The following is a 14,682-nucleotide window of genomic DNA, read 5'->3' on the forward strand; positions in this document are numbered from 1 at the left end:
GCCGACGGGCGTGGACACCGCCTCTGCCGCCGCACGCGCCTCCGCCAGCTGACGCTCAAGCTCATCCGCCCGCGACCGCAGGCCGTCCGCCTCGGCCTGCGCCGTGGACAGCAGACCCTGGTAGTACGAGCAGCTGCCGCGCAGCTTCTCCGCCTCGGAGTCGCGGGTCGCCAGCGCTGCTGCCAGCTCCGAGGCGGCCGCGTCCTGCAGGCGCGCCAACTGCTGCTCGTGGGACGCCCGCAGCTGAGCAAAGGGCGAAGGGGTTGAAATGGGGTGATCAGGGTTGATTAGGTTGAGAGGGGTGTGGGGCGCGCGAGCGCGTGAGTCGGCGTGGCCTTCGGTGCGGCCGCCCCCTGGTGCGGGGGGTTCCGCGTGCCTGAATACGAGAAGTGGCTGCTGCAACACTTAAGTATGCGCCACCAGGCGATGCCCGCAAGCATGCAAGGGCGCGGCAAGGATTCAGCATGAGCACAGTGCCAGGGCGCACGGATGACTAACATGAGCAACGACTCATCCCGGCGGCCCTGCCTATCCTCGTTTCCACGGCGCACCTCCGACAGCAGCTGCCGCGCCGCCTCCAGCTCAGCAGCCGCCGACGCCGCCGGTCCCAAGGCCGCGGCGCCGGCCTCGCGGCGTGCGGCAGACAGCTCAGCGTCTTTCGCACGCACCAGGGCGCCAGCCCTGTATGTGCACGCGCATGCACGAGGTTGCAAAGAATGAAAAGAAGCAGGGCGGGGGAAGGTTCAAGGTACAGCCAGAGGCCTGCGGCGAGCACCAGGTTTTGGCAGGGAGGCGCTGCGCTGCGCTTTGTTCTCTTGCCACTGCCACCAAACAACCCCCCAACGTGGCTCCATGCGGCAGATGTTGAGCCATTGCTTGACAGCCACTTGGGGCGCCCCTGCACCTCCGTGTCGCGCCTAGCCATCCAATCCCCGCCCACCTGGCCTTATAATCCCGCAGCTCCGCGTCAGACCGTGCCGCCGCCGCGTTGGCCGCCTCCAGCCGCTGCTGCATCGCGGACACCTGTTGAGCGGGGCGGCGGGGGGAGCTGGTTGTGAGCCGCCAAAATGCCCAGCAGGCCTGAGGGGAGGGGCGCTGTCAGGAGCACGTTTTGGGGTGCGCGTCGATAGCATGCCAGCATTGACTCCTGTGCGTCGGCGTACTCAGCAAGGACCAACCAGATCAACATACAGCCAGCACAATGCAGCACGATCAAGGGTGATCGTGCGCCTCACCTCCGCGCGCGCCGCCTCGCGCTCGGCGTCGCCCTTGCCCCGCAGCTCGGCCGCCGCCACCTCAGCCGCGTGGGCCGCCTTCTGCGCGCGCGCCAGGCGGCGCTTGGCCTCCTCCAGGGCCTTGAGCAGCCTTTGGGGAGGAAAAGGAGGGGGGAGGGGGCAGCACGGTGGACACGATGCAGGGATGGGTGTGTTTGGTTCGTCAAAATCAGCAAGCCGTGGTGTCAGAGGAGGGCCAGGGGTCCCACAGCCCGTGCGGCTGAAATGCTGGATACCTCCCCGCTGACATCATCAACGCCCTCACCTGCCCTTCTCAGCCTCGAGCTCCCGCCGCGCCGCATCTGCCTCGCGCCGCGCGGCCTCGGCCTCGGCGCGCGCCGCTGCCAGGTCCGCGCTGACGCTCTCGCGTGCGGTGCTGGCGGTGGCGACCGATTCGGCGGCGCGGGCCTGCAGAGTTGTTGACAAAAATGATGCTTTGGGGGGGGGTGATGTAGCCACAGCTTCTGTCAGGTGGTGCAGCATTCCATATTCACTCTAAAAAGGGGGAACTGGCCAGACGCCAAGCACCACAGTCCTCATCAGGGAGTGCTAGCAGGATCAGGGGCGGCCCTTCACCCAACCGCACTCAGCGCCTGACGCGATCCGCACCCCCTCCCCACCTCGGCCGCCGCAAGCTGCGCGGAGAGCGACGCCACAGTGTCCTCCGCCGCTGCCAGCTGGCTCTGCAGCGCCAGAGCCAGCTCCTTCTGGGCGGCCTGTCACGAAGAGAGGGAAGACAGGGAGAAACAGGGTCATGGTAAGAAAGCGGCGTGAGTGTGGCCTGAAGCGAGCGCAGGGGGCAAGCCTGCATGCACCTGATTGAAACGTACCTGAATACTGCTGGCGCACTGCCTCGCGCCGACTCTTGCGGGCGCAAAGTGGGGGCAGAGGGCCTCGCGTGCACCCCGCGCCCTGGCCGCCGCCCCGCACCTTCTCCCGCGCGGCCTCCTGCTCTGCGCGCCCCCGCTCCGCCGCGGCCGCCGCGTCGCGCTGCGCCATGAGAGCCTGGTACTCCTCCGCCACCGCACGACTGGCGTCGAGCTCCCGCTGCAGCGCAGACAGACGCATGGCCGCCTCCACCTGAGGCGGGCAGTGCGGGGTGTTGCATGGGGTTTTGGGCGGCGCTCATGTCAGGACAGCCAACCTCAATCAGGACAAGAACACCCCCCAAGGATTGAAGAAGGCCAAACAGCGGGAGGCCTGGTGAATGAGACCGCGAGCATGTTACCCCCTGACGTGCGGCACACGGGGCCGCTCAGTAGCTCGGCGGTTCCCCCCAGCCCACCGCACCTTGTCTGCCGCCGCGTCCGCCAACTGGCTCTTCAGCGCCGCCGCCTGCTTCTGCAACGCCTCCACCCGCGAGCCATCCCCGCCGCCGGCCTCGGCCGCCCCCGCGCCCCTGCCGCCGCTGCCGCTGCCGCTGCTGCCGCCGCCCTGCTGCTCCGCGGCCTTGAGCTTGGCCTCATACTCCGCCTGCTTCTTGCGCGCTATCGCCACAAACCGCCGCTTCGCCTCCGCCAGCTCCACCTGCGCCGCCTCCGCCTCCCGCCGCGCCGCGGCCAGCTGCTCGGTGAGCGCCCTCACCTCCTCCCCCTGCGCCTGCGCTCCCGCAGCCCCCTCTCCCGCGCCGCCGGCCGCCTCCTGCTCTGGCTCGCCCGCCGCCGGCACCGGCGGCGCGCGCGCGCCGGCCTCCGCCGCAGCCACTGCCGCGGCCGCCTCTGCCTCCGCCGCTGCCCTAGCCGCGGCCGCCTCAGCCGCCTCCGCGCGTTGCCCCTCTGCCTCTAGCCGCTCCAGAGCGTCCACCAGCTGCGCCTCCAGCTCCTCCGCCCGCTCCTGCAGCTGCCCGCAAGCTTCCCGCAGCTGCCCCAGCTCCTCCTCTGGCCCCGCATCTCCGTCGGCGCCGCCTCCACCACCGCCGCCGCCCCGCGCCTCCTGGAGCTGCTCGTAAGCTTCCTGCAGCAGCCGCAGCTCCTCCCCACGCTGCTCAGCGCAGCGCTGCAGGGCGTCGATGCGCGCCCGCGCGGCGCCCAGCTCCGACACCCGCGCCTCCGCCTCGGCCGCCGCCGCGCGCGCCGCCTCGGCCTCGCGCTGCGCCTCGCACTCGGCCTCGGCCGCGGCGGCGCTCGCGGCGCTGGCCGTCGCCTCTGCTGCCGCGGCACGCGCCTCGGCGGCCGCGACCCTGCCGTAGGCGTCAGGGGACGAGGAGTTCGCTGATGCGGCATGCCAATCTGCGGCCTCACTCAGCACAGCTACCAGCTTCTCCAGCTCACCCACCCGCAACCGCAGGGCCTCTGCCTCTGTCGAGGCCGCGGATGTCTGCTGCTGATCAGCGTGCTCATCGTCGCCGTCGCTACTGCTGCTAGTATGCTGCTGCTCACGCTGCTGGTGCTGCTGCTGCTGCTGCTGCTGCTGCTGCTGCTGCTGCTGCTGCTGCTGCTGCTGCTGCTGCTGCTGCTGCTGCTGCTGCTGGTGCTGCTGCTGCTGCAGTTCGTCCAGCCGCTCCTTAAGCTGCTCGTAATCCTCCTGCAGCTGCCGCAGCTCCTGGGCCTGCTGCTGATAGGCACGCTGCAGCTGCTCAGCGCGATCCTGCGCCCCAGCCAGTGCAGCAGCCGCCGCCTCCGCCTGGTCGGCGGCGGCCTGCGCCACGTCAGCCACGACCTCCGCAATGACCGCCCGCGCGACCGCCTCGGCGGCATGCGCCTCGGCCGCGGCAGCCCTCTCCTCCAGAGCGGCGTCGCCGCCGCCCGCAACGCTGCCCGCTGCCGCAGCCTCCGCAGCCGCCAAGGCCGCCAACTGTGCGGCTTCCAGCTGCGATCGCAGCTGCGCCGCCGCTTGCTGATGCCGGTCGGCAGCGGCACCCAGCTCGGCACGCAGTGCGCCCGCCTCCTGCTCCAGCTCACTCACCCGCTCCCTCAGGGCGCCCTCCTCCTCATGGCTGCCGCTCGCCTCCTGCTGCTCCTGTTGCTCCTGCTGCTCGTGCTCCTGCTGCTCCTGCTGCTCCTGCTGCTCCTGCTGCTGCTGCTGTTCGTCCAACCGTTCCTGGAGCTGCTCATAATCCTCCTGCAGCTGCCGCAGCTCTTCCCCCTGCTGCTGATAGGCACGCTGCAGCTGCTCAACACGCACCCGCGCCGCAGCCAGCTCCAAAGCCGTCGCGTCTGTTGCCGCCGCAGCGGCCGCCGCAGCCTCCTCTGCCGCCACAGCACGAGCTGACGCCTCGACCGACGCCGCCTCTGCGGCCTCAAGCCTCGAATCCACCTCCACAGAAGCGCTCGCGCCGGCGGCCTCCTCCAGCTGCGCCTGCAGCCGCCGCACCTCCTCCTGTGCCTCTTCCAGGGCCGCCTCAGCCACTGCGCGCCCCTCCGCGGCGTCCGCTCGCTCCGCCTGCAGGGACGCCACCCGCGCCTCCAGCTCCCCAGCCCTCTGCCGCAGCGCCTCTGCCTCACGGCCGCCCTCCTCATCCTCGTCTGCCCGCCGGTGTTCCGCTGCCGCCGCCGTCGCCTGCGCCTCCTCCAGGGCACGTGACAGGTCTGCGTTTGCGCCTTCCAGCACCTGGGCCCGCGCCTGCGCCGCCAGCAGCTGCTCCCGAACCTCGAGGCTCTCGCCCGCCTCCGCCTGAGCCGCTACAGCCGCCGCGCACTCCGCGTCCTCGGCCCTCTGCACCGCGGCGTGCAGCGCGGCGCCGCTCTCGTGGAGCGCCTCCTCCAGCTCCGACGCGCGCTCCCGCGCCTCACCTGCGCACGTGTGTTTGAACACGGGGTCGGGACGTGCCACGCGGTCTGGAATTTTGCTGGTGTGCTGTGTGGCGGCGCCGCGCGCCACGAGGACATGCGGGGCTCTGGGGTGTTGAACGCGTGCAACGAGCCGACTGCTGGCAATACTTGTGCCCCATCCTGTTTGAGCATGTGTGCACCCCCAGTCCCATCTGTTTTGCCACATATTGTGTCCATCAAATGCAGCAGGGGTATAAATTGAGAATTAGGGCCGGCCAGAGCACAACCTCCTGGGCATGTGCGCGTGTGCGCCACGCGGCTCTGGAGCGCGCACCCACCAAGGCGTGTGAACGCGGCGTCCTTCTCCTCTGCCATCTCCCGCAGCGCCCCACGCAGCGACGCCACCTGCTGCTCCAGCGCCGCGGACCGCTCCTCCGCATCACGCAGCGCCGCCGCAGCGCCCTCCGCCGCGGACAGCTGCGCCCCCAGGTCGGCCGCGCGCGCCTCCGCGGCCGCCAGCTGCGCGCGCAGCTCGGTGGCCTCCGATGCCAGCTGCTGCTCCCGCAGCTGCCACGCACGCTCGCGGTCCGCGAGCTGCTGCCTCATCGCCCCAAGCTCGCCGTCGTGTTGGGGCCCCGGTGAGGGCGGGGCCGAGCCATTGGCGGCGCCGGGCGTTGAGAGCTCTGCAGATGGGGAGACGTTGTTTGGCGGAAGGTCTCACGGCAATGAGGGGGCATGCAAGATGTTGACCAGCACGGCACGCCCCACCACAGCTGCTGCCTGATGAGCACGGACAATCTCAACGCATGCCAGCATGCGCCAGCTCCGGCGCAGGCTGGCGTGTGCGAGTCCTGCCGAATGCCTCAGCGCAGCTCAGCAGCGCGCACCCTCAATCCGTCTGTCCCGCTGCTTCAGCTTTTTCAGCGCGTCCAGCAGCATGCCAAGCAGCTCATCGCGGGTCTTGTTCGCCAGCGCCGCCGGTACTGGCGCCTTGACGCGCCCCTGGCATGGGCGACGCAGTGATTGCGCGCACAGCAGCGGGTTGGTTCTGGTTGGCCGTGCGCAAAATGCAGCAGCAATGCACCGATCCACCGCAGCCCCACAATGATGATTCGTGAGATTCTCGATTCATCTTCCAGCCGTATGCTGCTGGCTTCAGCAGCAAGCTGTGGCCGGTCTAGCACTTGCGCAGGCTGGGCGAGTCTGGGACGCGGGGTGTACCTGGCTGCCGTTCGCACCTCTGCGGGGCTCTTTGATTCCATGGCTTTCGATCAAGCCTCACACAGCCCGGCCCCCTGAAATACACCCAACCACGGGCTGGCCAATCTCTACAGGGCATGCACCACCATCGTATGTATGATATCCTTTGTTCAGAGGCTCTTTAAGGATTGAACGGGAGTGCTGAGGCTTGTAAACATGTTACAGCGATGTGCGTTCCGACTGCTGCACACCTCCTCCACACCATCAGTCATTCATCCCAGCGTCGCAGGCCTGTGCTTGGGGGCTTTTTGTGAGTGTGACCATGCAATGGGAAGCCAGGCCAGACTGTTTCCTGCGTTGGCAGTAATCAAAACAAACTCACCGGCGCAGGAGCACGCCAGAGCCACGGTGGCGTCGACACATGTCATGCCCCGGGGTCCCTTGCACCCCAGGGTGCCGCATGACCATGGCTCAATCGCACCCATACCTGCAACTGCATGTGCAGATAGTGGCTGGGTTGTCGGTTAATGTCCTTTCTCCCCCAGCCATGCGAGACACCCTGACCACCGCAAGGTCAGTAGATGAGGGTTGCAAGGATTCATCGACGACTGCATTCACATGGGTATAAGGCTGTTTGTGGGTGGCTGTGCTGTTTCTGTCTTCGATGCTTCAGCCGATCACTGTGTCTGCTCAATACGGTTGTCATGTTTGGGCTGGTGGCGGCAGCAGGGCAACCAAGTGTGGCGCACACAGCAGAGACACTGATGCCAATGAAGGTGCAGCACATTGAGCGATGAAGCATGCTGCAGAGTCCCTCTGTGAACCCATCAACCTTCTGCCTGGTCTAACCAGGTGTGCAGGATGACGCACACCACACTGCACACCTGTGCAACCGTTGGGAAACCTTGAGATACTTCAAGACAACGCGCACTAATGATGGCAGCCTTGCCAACATGGGGAGATTACCTACGTTGCGGTCAACAAGATCAACTGTGCAAGCCTGACCCGTCTACACGTCACGCGCGTGGAAGATTCAGCAGTGCTGGTGTTGCGAGTTGGCTTTTGTGAGTGCCTGTGCTATTTGTCAACGTCCCAAGGTTCATATTTCTATGCTGTCATTAGGTTGGGTTTGCTGCAGCTACCACGTGCCACACATGCGATCACTCTCATGAATCTAGCCCACATAGTTGTGGCCGCCACTGCAGCGCTGGTTGCAAACACAACTGCTGATGAGGGCAGTCTGTCCTGGCAGCCGACAGTACCTGCAAACTGCTGTGCAATTTGCCTGGACATATGGCAGGTAGCCAGGTCACGCATCATTCCGCGCACCCCGATCTGGTTCCCACCTATAGTCGGCAGTGTATCAAGGGGGCTTTCATCCCAGAACCTCGGGACCATGGGCAGCGCCCACCAAACCCCTTGGCAGCTGGTTGGGGTCAGAAGGGACTGCCGTGTGCAATCGATTGCATCTGATTGCACCACCCTGTCACTGACTGCAGCAATACAAGCAATTTCACAAGCACGCACCCCACGCCCGGCCGCAGGCGCCACCCCCTCGCGCTGCTGAAGCCTGTGTCAGTGCGGATGCCTGACCTAACGGGCACACCCAGGATGTCTCCGGGCGGATCTTGCGTGGCCTTATAAGTTGACTATATTTCATCATTGCTTTGTATTGTAGTTGCGAACAGCCTCTTGATCGTTTGTGGGGTGTGCTCAGGAGCCCCCTTGGCACACCCCATTCACCCAATGCAGCAAGCGCCTGCAATGGACGCCACCACAACAGCCACGTTCACCCACGCGGTGAAAGAAACGTGATTGGTGTCGTTTCCATGATTCCAGTAGGGAGAAAGATCAAATTTCCCGGACGGAATTACACATATTACGTGCTCCAGTAGGAAAGAGGAGAGTGGTGTCAGTCGCTTGGACCTCCAGGCTTCGCACAGTGCACGGCTTGGCGAAGGCCTTCTGGTGATGCCATAGTGGTACGCCTGCGAGCAGACGGCAGGCACACGCACAGCGCTGGGCCCCCTCGCCGCTTCGAGCAGCCGTTTGTTGCGCTGTAGCCTGTCCCTGAAGGAGGCTGAGCGCAAAATATTGCTTTCATTTGCTGCCAGGTAAGGTCACAGGCCGGGTCCTGCATGACAGCGCTCTGGTGCCGTCTGGGTGCCGTCTATTTGCGCTGAGCGCCGCTCTGCTGGTGTCCATGCCGATGCGGGGAGCTCTCGTCCCAGGCGTGCACAATTTGAGAGCATGCAACTGGTTGTATTTATTGCAGGCCAGGCAAGCACAAGTGCCCACATCAAGAAATGTCAGGCGAGGCTGGGGCGCGCCAGACTGCAAGGGCGCGCCTCCTGCAGAAGGTGCCGCTACTGTTTCCAGATGACTCTGGCAGACGTGCTCATGCGACCAGCGCGCTGTGCTACATTCCAGAGGATACTGCAGCTGTGCTATCAAGCTGGGATGACGACGGCCTGAGGGCTGCTATCTTGGCATTGGCACGCGAGAGGGCAGGTGAGCTCAGAGCCAGGCCTGCTACCTTGCCAGCCGAGCCCAGTTCGCCTCATACTCATTGCCAGAATGCCGGTGCTGGTACTGCTCGCATAGTGCTACGGCTCTTTTTCCATTCCTTCACGCGACGCGCACTGCTACCCACTGAGTTCCATTTCTTCTGCGCCTGTGCTGGTGTTTCTCATGCATCGCCGCCACCACGTGCTTCCCTGCTGTCTAGGAGCGGGCGCATCAGGTGGGATTTGTGTGAATTTTACAATCCATCACTGCTTGGCTGGGGCTCAGGATTCATGGGGTTTGCCACAGCAGGCGTTGCTGGTTTGGGCGGGTGGAGGTAATGGTCAGTGCTGGCCTTGTGGAATCCCAGCTGCACCTTGCAAGCACTGTGTTGTGACATACGCCCCACATTGCAGGCGCTTTTTGCAGCAAGCACTTGTGTTTTGTGCCTAGTTCCTCGTTCGCATTTCCTGATTGTCCGTGCTGACACCGCTCAAATACATCCTGCTCTGCATCTCTACACCCCCCCCCCCCCCCACGTCCCACTCTTTCCACACACGCTGTGCTCCATCACCTGCTGGCTTGCCTCACACCCGGGCCCCTTCATCGCATCTGTACTTGTGGGCCTGCAGTGCCCTAGGCCTGTTGCATCCCAGCAACATGGTTCAAGGCAGGACACACTTGATATCATATTGCCCGCCCGCTGGCAACTAGTGGTTGAGCTCACCAGGCTGTCTGCCCCTTCATGCAGGCCGCCTGGCTACTGCCTACATGGAGTTCGCACGGCAGCTCCCCGGCTCCCACATCGCTGAGAATGATGACGGATCTCTGTGGCTGCAGCTGTCTGCTGCACGGCCCCCTGGCTGGCGAGCTGGCCCGGTTGTGCCCATACTAGTGCGAGCATGCTATGACGTCCTGCTGCGGCAGCTTATGGACGTCACACTGGGTAGGAAGATCAGCCGTGGAGTGCTTGTCACCGGCACTCCCGGCGTCGGCAAGTCAACGTTTGCCTACTACTTCATGCGCTGGCTGGCGCAGCAGGGGCGCGCGTTCGTGTACGACTTTGGTGACACCAGCGGCAGCAGGTTGCGCCTGTGGTTCGACTACACGCGCGAGGAGGTCGCTGTGCTGGAGGGTGGCCCCGACGCCTTCAGGGGTGGGTGCACCCCTGTCCCTGGGGCCTTTTGACGAGCACATGTGCTGGGGCTTGTACTGGGCTTCCCAGCACGCCATCACCCCTGTCGACACCCCGATGCTTCATGAACACAAACAACACGCTCACCACAACTGCTAAGCTACCCCTGTTGCATCACAATTGTTGCTGCGCCGACAGATGTGCTGAGCCAGAAGAACGTTTGGCTCATCTTTGATGACTACGTTCCAGATGTGCAGTACAAGGGCGGGGTCCCCACGCTCATCCTGTCCAGCCCCAACCCCAAGCTGTTCTCCAAATGGAGCAAAGAAGGTGTGGTTGAGTACTTCCTGCCGTCTTGGAGCATCTCAGAACACAGATCTGCATGGCACCATCTTTGCAAGGGCGCCCAGGTGTGGTTGTAAGCTGCGTGACTAGTCTCTGTGGGGCTCAAACATATGCATTTGCAGTCGCTGCCTTACAGCTCAGATAGCTTGTGGGGGCCATGCCTCTAGGGGCTGTGCACTGGCAGAGAGATGTCATCCATCATGGGTTTTTGCAGCACATTTGCTCGAGTGTGCTACAAGCAGCGCGCTGAGGTGCGCCCGGCACACGCTTGGCGATGTTTGCCATTGCTGACTTGTACGTGCTTTGAAATGTACACATCATCCATGTGGCCTTGACGGGCCGAGCCGAAGGCTTGACCGCATACCCCATCTACACCCTTCCCAGTCTGTTTCCGTGTTTCGCTCTCGCATGTGCAGGAGCAAGAGCTGCAGCAGCTGCGCTACCTATACGGCGGCGTGGCCCGGGGGATCCTGTCACCTCAAGATAGCGAAGCAGCCATCGCCCGGCGGCGTCATCTAGACAATGCCCTGGCAGGCGTGCAAGCAATCGATGTCCTTCAGGCAGCGCGTTCCTCTGTCTATGGACATGAGCTTCTACACGATGTCATGCACATCAAGGTGTGTGCAAGTGGATCAACTGGGTTGCACTTGGTGCCAGATTGCAAACGTGCCAGCTGCCATGGTCCTTTTGACACCCTCCAGCCAACACAACACGTGATGCGCCCTTTTTGCTGTGAAGGTCGACGGGGATACCCTGCAACCCACGGGCATCAAGCTGGCATCAAAGTATGTTGAGGAGCAGCTGCTGTTGCAGCACCGCCACTGGATGTTCCATGAGACTACACGGTGCGAAAGAGCTCTGCTTATGTTCCTGCTTGGTTCTCTCAAGTGCTAGCTGTGTCAACGCATTCATTGAAATGGTTCAACGTGGGAGCAAAAAAAGATGCCGCGCAGCATTGACTTTTGCTGCATGTGACAAAGATGCCGGTCTGATCAAAGACTCAACCCCCCTTGGCATGTGCTCAGTCTGCTGAAGATCGTGCGGGGCGTCAGTCCGCTGGCAGATATTGCTGCAAGCTTCTTTGAGGGCTGCGCAGCTTCCATCATCATGGGGGGTGGTGAGTGGTGCTGCCAGCTTCTGCGGGCCTCTGTGCGGGACGGCGGCCCAGTTGCGCTGGACCCTGGCCCACGGCTTGCCCAGCCAGAAGGGAGCAACCAGCTGAAGCGGCAGCGCGCTGAAGACGAGCAGCAGGCACGGACACCGTGCAGTGAGAGAGATCTGGCGGCAGATTCAAGGTCTGCATTCTCTGTGGAGGAGGAGGACGACATTGGGATGCTCGGAGACATCAATGCAGGTGCTGGAGGGGCCTCGGACCCCGACACTGCTGGTGGAGCCTCCAAGCAGCAGCCGTCGCCAGGGCAGCCGCAGCTGGTGCTGCATGTGCCTGCGGGGATCCATCGCATGGTTGACGAGGGCCAGAATGGCTTGCCGGGCGACCGGGACTGGTTCCTGCGGTCCTCTGTGGTCAACCAAGCCGCGTGGGACGCAGTGGTCATGATTAAGGGCTGCCTGTGGTTCATGCAGGTGACCATCGCATACAGGCACCCTATTTTGCAGCAGCCCCTGATGCAGCTGCTTGCACGTGTGCGTCCCGCACCACAGCAGGTGGTGTTCTGCTTCGTGGTGCCTGAGCGCAACCTTCGTTTGTTCCAGGCCCAGCAGTACGTGCTCCCAGGCTGGAAGCAGCAGGCCACAACGTTTCCCCCGGAGCTTCACGGCATGTCGCAGGTTGTGATGGCCATTCGCAACGAGGAGATTATCAGGCGCGGCAGCGGCAGCGATGGCGGTTAGCTCTGCAGGTTGTGCTCCATGTTGGTGTTTCAACAGTTTGCAGTTGGGTAGACATGCACCCAAGGGGATGGATGGAGTCACTTATCCAGACACAGACAAGCGTGGCCTCTCGCATCCTTGACTGGCAAGATGGTGTGTGTCAAGAAAGATCAACCCAACGACCGGAGCATATCTGTTTGCTCAATGCTGATGGCACAGCAGAATCAACCTGTTGGGCATCTTATATACTGTGCCTGAGAATCGGGCCCTCTTCAACATTCTATCATATGCCGTCTGATGATTTGCGGGGCGGTGAACACAGCAAGATGACTGCAAAGTTGGTGTAAAATGTTTGTTTTTCCTGTGCCACATTGCGAATACGTCAAAAGGCACGCTTTGCCTGTCATTGAAAACGTCGCAGTGGAATCATACATGCGATTCACGCGGGGCTCTCCGCAAGGAGGGGGGTGGGTGCTGCCTCTTGGCGGTTGTGGTGGGTTCGGCTGATGAAATCAGTTACACATGAGGCTGCAATCGGTTTCGGGGTTTGTAGTCAGTTACAATTCCAAAGATGCTAAGCCTCGGGGGATTTTGTAATCAGAAATCAGTTACAGCTGGGTGCCTGAGGGCTTCAGAGGGGTGCTGGGGACCGAGCAGGTTTATGCAAAACGGAGTACAGGTGAAGCCCCTGGAAATCTGGGCTGTCCTCAGACACACATATGATTGCTACTGGGCTCTCCATTGCAGTTGTTGCAAGCTAGGGCGCGTGGGAGGCAGGCACGGCGTGTTGCATGAGGGTTGCCCGCCGTTGCAGGTGCTGCAAGGGGTTGTCCAAGGAACGACCTCTTTCCTTTCCCATCCAGGAACTGACCACTTTCCTATGCTACGAAAAACGACACCAACCGCTCTCTGTTCACCGCGAGGGTCGACACAGCTGTTGTGGTGGCATCCATTGCAGGTGCTGGCTGCAATTGAGTGTGCCTGTCAAGCGTGCGCACTTGCACGGGCGTCAGCAGCGCATGGGGGTGGCGCCTGCAGCCAGGCGTGGGGTGCATGCTTTTGGAGTTTCTGTGGTACAACCAGTCACAGGGTGACGCAATCGGCTGTGCACGGGCTGCATATAGTTTTTTCAGGGTGATGCAATCAGATGCATTGATGCAACCGGTTGCACAGGGCACTCGCTTCTGACCCCCACCAGCTGCTAAGAGGTTTGGTGGGGGATGTCTATGGTCCCGAGGTCCTGGGATGAATGCCCCTGAATGCACTTCCAAAGTCCACTGCCCCCGAGTCCACGCTGCCCGGGCATGCAGAAGGCAGCTGCCGCACTCGTGGCGGCTGTGACCCCTCCAGCAGAAAGGCACTGGGCGTGGTCTGATCGCTTACACGCATCGTGATAGATTTTGTTTGACGCTCTTTAGCCCAAGCACACTCGATTTCAGCGCTTCGCGCGTGCCGTCGCAGTCCGGAACGTCAGCCCTCACACTCTCGTGCCCGTGAACCGCATAGAAAGCTACAAGCTTGTTGCACACAATAGTACTACGCTTGATCCCACCCGAGACACCCGCAACAAGATCGGTCCACGGTCTGGTACTTTGCCATCAGAGCGCGCTAACGGGTGACACCGTTCATCATATAAGGACAGCGTCGGTATGGCCTTTCTTGGGCGTGGCCTTACGCTCGTGCTCGTGCTGGCGGTGGCGACGGGTGCGCATGCCGGCCTGGCATCGTCAGCGGCGCCAGCGAGCCTTGCCGGGGCACGCGCGTCACGTGTCGCGGCGGCGCGTGGCGCCGCACCCAAATGTGTTGGTATAGATGGTTTGCATGAAAACAGCGTTGCGCACGTTCGCGCAAAAGCACAGCAGTACCGTGCAGTCGGACCCATGAGTGCCGCCATCAGCAATTGAGGACCCTCGACTCGTGCCCCAATATATGGCGCGCCTCCCCCTCCCTCAAGCACCAGCCCCTCTTACCTCAATCCCCCCCCCACCCCGCACATCCGCGCCGTCTGGGCAGCCGCCAAGCCCCTCCAAGACCCGGCCGCAGCCCAACTGCAGGCACTTCTCGGCATCGCCTCAGCCATTGACAAGGTCGGCGCCCTGGCCGACTCCTGGACTGCCGCGCGAGGCGCCGCCGGAGGCTACTGCACGGCCTTTACTGGCGTCGCCTGCGACGGCCAAAGCAACGTTGTGCGGATCAGCTTGCAGGGCTGGGGGTGGTTCGGCGGCAGACTGCCCGCCGCCAGCCTCCTGCAGGCGCTCTCAAAGCTGACTGCCGTGGACTTCACAGCCACGGGGCTCACGGGCGAGCTGCCGCCCGACTGGGGCGGCCTGGCGGCGCTGGAGGAGGTCCGGCTGGGCGGCAACGCGCTGGCTGGGCCGCTGCCGCAGGAATGGGCGAGGCTGTCGCGCCTGAGGGTCCTGCAGCTGTTGTGAGTGGCGTGGCGGGCTGTCGCGGGGGCAATCCGAGGCATGAGTGGTGGATGCGAGCAAGGGCAAAAAAACCCCTAAACCCCAGTGGCAGCCGGAAATTGGTGGGGCGCGAGGTGGCGGCTGCGGCATTGTGTTTGCAGTGTGTCTCCTCCACCCCTGCCCTACCTAGCGCCCCCTGCTCTGCATTCAGAGTCGGCGTCACTGACACCCCCGCGCCCTCCCCAGGGCACCCGCTTGGTCCCCATAGGTGCGTC

At 63.4% G+C, this 14,682-nt stretch overlaps 2 protein-coding genes across 2 annotated transcripts in view; one reads left to right on the forward strand and one right to left on the reverse strand.

The window, feature by feature from the left end:
• MNEG_5159 (hypothetical protein) overlaps positions 1–5,590 on the reverse strand; it is a gene marked incomplete at both ends in the record, with an annotated part of 11,853 nt that extends 6,263 nt beyond the window's left edge. The window contains 9 exons of the mRNA XM_014046364.1: positions 7–243; positions 552–681; positions 941–1,023; positions 1,236–1,365; positions 1,540–1,682; positions 1,895–1,990; positions 2,205–2,354; positions 2,565–5,005; positions 5,323–5,590. Coding sequence (XP_013901818.1) covers positions 7–243; positions 552–681; positions 941–1,023; positions 1,236–1,365; positions 1,540–1,682; positions 1,895–1,990; positions 2,205–2,354; positions 2,565–5,005; positions 5,323–5,590 — 3,678 coding nt within the window. The remainder of the gene's footprint in view (positions 1–6; positions 244–551; positions 682–940; positions 1,024–1,235; positions 1,366–1,539; positions 1,683–1,894; positions 1,991–2,204; positions 2,355–2,564; positions 5,006–5,322) is intronic.
• A 4,029-nt stretch (positions 5,591–9,619) lies between these two features.
• Positions 9,620–12,020, forward strand: MNEG_5160 (hypothetical protein; the record flags this gene model as incomplete). The annotated part of the gene is made up of 4 exons (XM_014046365.1): positions 9,620–9,845; positions 10,023–10,154; positions 11,524–11,753; positions 11,832–12,020. The coding sequence occupies 4 exons, from the start codon at positions 9,620–9,622 to the stop codon at positions 12,018–12,020; spliced, it is 777 nt and encodes a 258-aa protein (XP_013901819.1).
• Positions 12,021–14,682: the final 2,662 nt, after the last annotated feature.

This window comes from Monoraphidium neglectum (assembly GCF_000611645.1).
Source record: "Monoraphidium neglectum strain SAG 48.87 unplaced genomic scaffold scaffold00755, whole genome shotgun sequence".
NCBI classification, from domain to species: domain Eukaryota; kingdom Viridiplantae; phylum Chlorophyta; class Chlorophyceae; order Sphaeropleales; family Selenastraceae; genus Monoraphidium; species Monoraphidium neglectum.